This window comes from Myotis davidii, unplaced genomic scaffold (genome assembly GCF_000327345.1).
Source record: "Myotis davidii unplaced genomic scaffold, ASM32734v1 scaffold327, whole genome shotgun sequence".
NCBI lineage: Eukaryota > Metazoa > Chordata > Mammalia > Chiroptera > Vespertilionidae > Myotis > Myotis davidii.
The window spans coordinates 4,879,621-4,881,668 of NW_006298628.1; the positions used below are offsets into that span (position 1 = coordinate 4,879,621).

At 53.4% G+C, this 2,048-nt stretch overlaps 1 protein-coding gene across 1 annotated transcript in view; it reads right to left on the minus strand.

Annotated features, from left to right (window-relative positions):
* Nucleotides 1–2,048, minus strand: part of MED24 (mediator complex subunit 24) — a 22,622-nt gene that overhangs the window by 5,471 nt on the left and 15,103 nt on the right. Inside the window, exons 17-19 of the mRNA XM_015570897.1 lie at nt 1,772–1,950; nt 1,560–1,659; nt 1,070–1,245 (exon numbers count right to left, since the gene is read on the minus strand). Of these exons, the coding sequence (XP_015426383.1) occupies nt 1,070–1,245; nt 1,560–1,659; nt 1,772–1,950 (455 nt within the window). The remainder of the gene's footprint in view (nt 1–1,069; nt 1,246–1,559; nt 1,660–1,771; nt 1,951–2,048) is intronic.

Consider the following 2,048-nt stretch of genomic DNA (forward strand, 5'->3'; position numbering starts at 1 on the left):
GAGAAGAAACCCTTCTCTGGTCTTTTTCTTTAGTTTTAGACGAAATTAAGACTAAAATTACACAGTCTGCTTGATAGAATTTGTTTTTTTTCAAAGTACCACACACTTGGCCCTGGCCAGGTAGCTCAGTTGGTTAGAGTATCAACCCAATACTCTAGGGTTGTGGGTTCGAACCCCAGTCACAAAAAAAAAAAAAAGCAACCAGTGAATGCATAAATAAGTAGAACAACAAATTGATGCTTCTCTTTCTCTCCCTTTCTCTCTCCAAAATCAATCAACCAAAAATGTTTAAGATGGTAGACTTCATAATATATACATATATATTTAAAGCTTTTTCTTTCTTTTTTAAATATATTTTATTGATTTTTTACAGAGAGGAAGGGAGAGGGAGAGGGAGCCAGCCAGAAACATCGATGAGAGAGAAACATCAATCAGCTGCCTCCTGCACGCCCCCCACTGGGGATGTGCCCGCAACCCAGGTACATGTCCTTGACCGGAATTGAACCCGGGACCCTTGAGTCCACAGGCCGATGCTCTATCCACTGAGCCAAACCGGTTCTGGCATATATATATTTTTTACCACAATAAAAAAAAAGCTTATTGGACAGGTGAGTGAACCAACACCACTGAACTCAACATGGCTGAAGTCACCAGGGAGATTCTGGAAGCCCATGAGAAGCCAAGGCAGAAAAACGACAAAGACAGCCAGGTGGGGGGTGAGGGGAGTGGGCAGGGCCAAGGCCTGTGAAATCTACAGATGGGCTCATAGTTTCCAGACAGTGACGCAGCTAAGACAATCGCGTTGTTCTTGTGGCAAGCTAGCTCTGCAGACCTCGACCTCCTTGAGGGCAGGAATCATAGGTGTCTGGGGTCTGTATTTCTGGGCACAGCAGGTGCCAGATAAGACATGAAACTGCTGCTGAGTCAGTGAGTGAATACGTGAATAGGAATGTGAGCGAGCGAGGAAGTGAGTGAGCAAGTGAGCAGCATGTCTGGGAAGGTAAGAGGGGTCAGATATCGGTTCCTGGAGGTGCCGTTTTCATTCTAGAAGGGCGGGGCGGTTACTGACCTCTCATTGTAGAACTGCAGGGTGTTCTCACTGTACAATGGCCCCGCCAGCTGGCGGATCATCTGCAGCGACTTCTCCCGCTCATCCAGCCCCAGCATCCGCACGTGGGCCACCAGCCAAGCCACGGCGCACACGGCCAGACTGCAGACCTTCCCCTTGATGTTATCTGTGATTTTCTGAGAGAGGGAAAGTGTGACCGGCCACCATCTCCCCTTTCCGGCCTGTCACCTTCCGCAGCCTCTGCGGCCGCCGAGCGCAGCAGGCGGAGCCCTGGGCCACATTCCACACCTCTTTTCACCACAAGTTTGATTTTCCCAGTCACCTGGGTGGGAGGGAGGCCAGGACTATGATTACAGGGAAGATCAACATCCAAACAGGAGCTCCTGGCTTCAGGGTCGGCCTCCTTGTTCTTATGAACTATAACAACCTATCAAGGACTGGCTGTGTCCCAGGGAAGCGAGAAGGCTGCTGGAAGGGGCGGGGGGGCTACCTGGATGGACTCGAAGGCCAGCACCCCGTTCTCCCAGGCGTTGAGGATCTCCAAGATGGCGGCAGAAATGCTGAGACAGGCCTCGTGCCAGTTCATCTGCCTGCGGGGCAGGGCGGGGCGGGGGGCAGAATCACCAGGGGAACCAGGGGTGGGCTGAGGGAGAGGGACCGGCACCCCCCACGCCCCTGGGAGTGGGCGCCCAGGCCACTGACACCAGCTTCATCTCGGAGGCGTTGTTGAGCAGGGCCACGAGGGACTCCACTTTGGTGGAGTCTGGCCGGAAGCAGGGGTGGTCAGGATTCAAGATTTTGCCCTCCTCGGGCATGCAGGTCTGGATCCAGGTCTCAAAGAAGGGCACCTCTGCCCCTGTGTTCGACTCAGACAGGATCACCTGGGAGAGGAGGCGAGTCACCAGCCGCGTGGGGGCACCTGCCCTGGTGCTTCCTGCTCCCATTTGTCGCCAGGAGACCTGGGGGCAAACCGGCTACA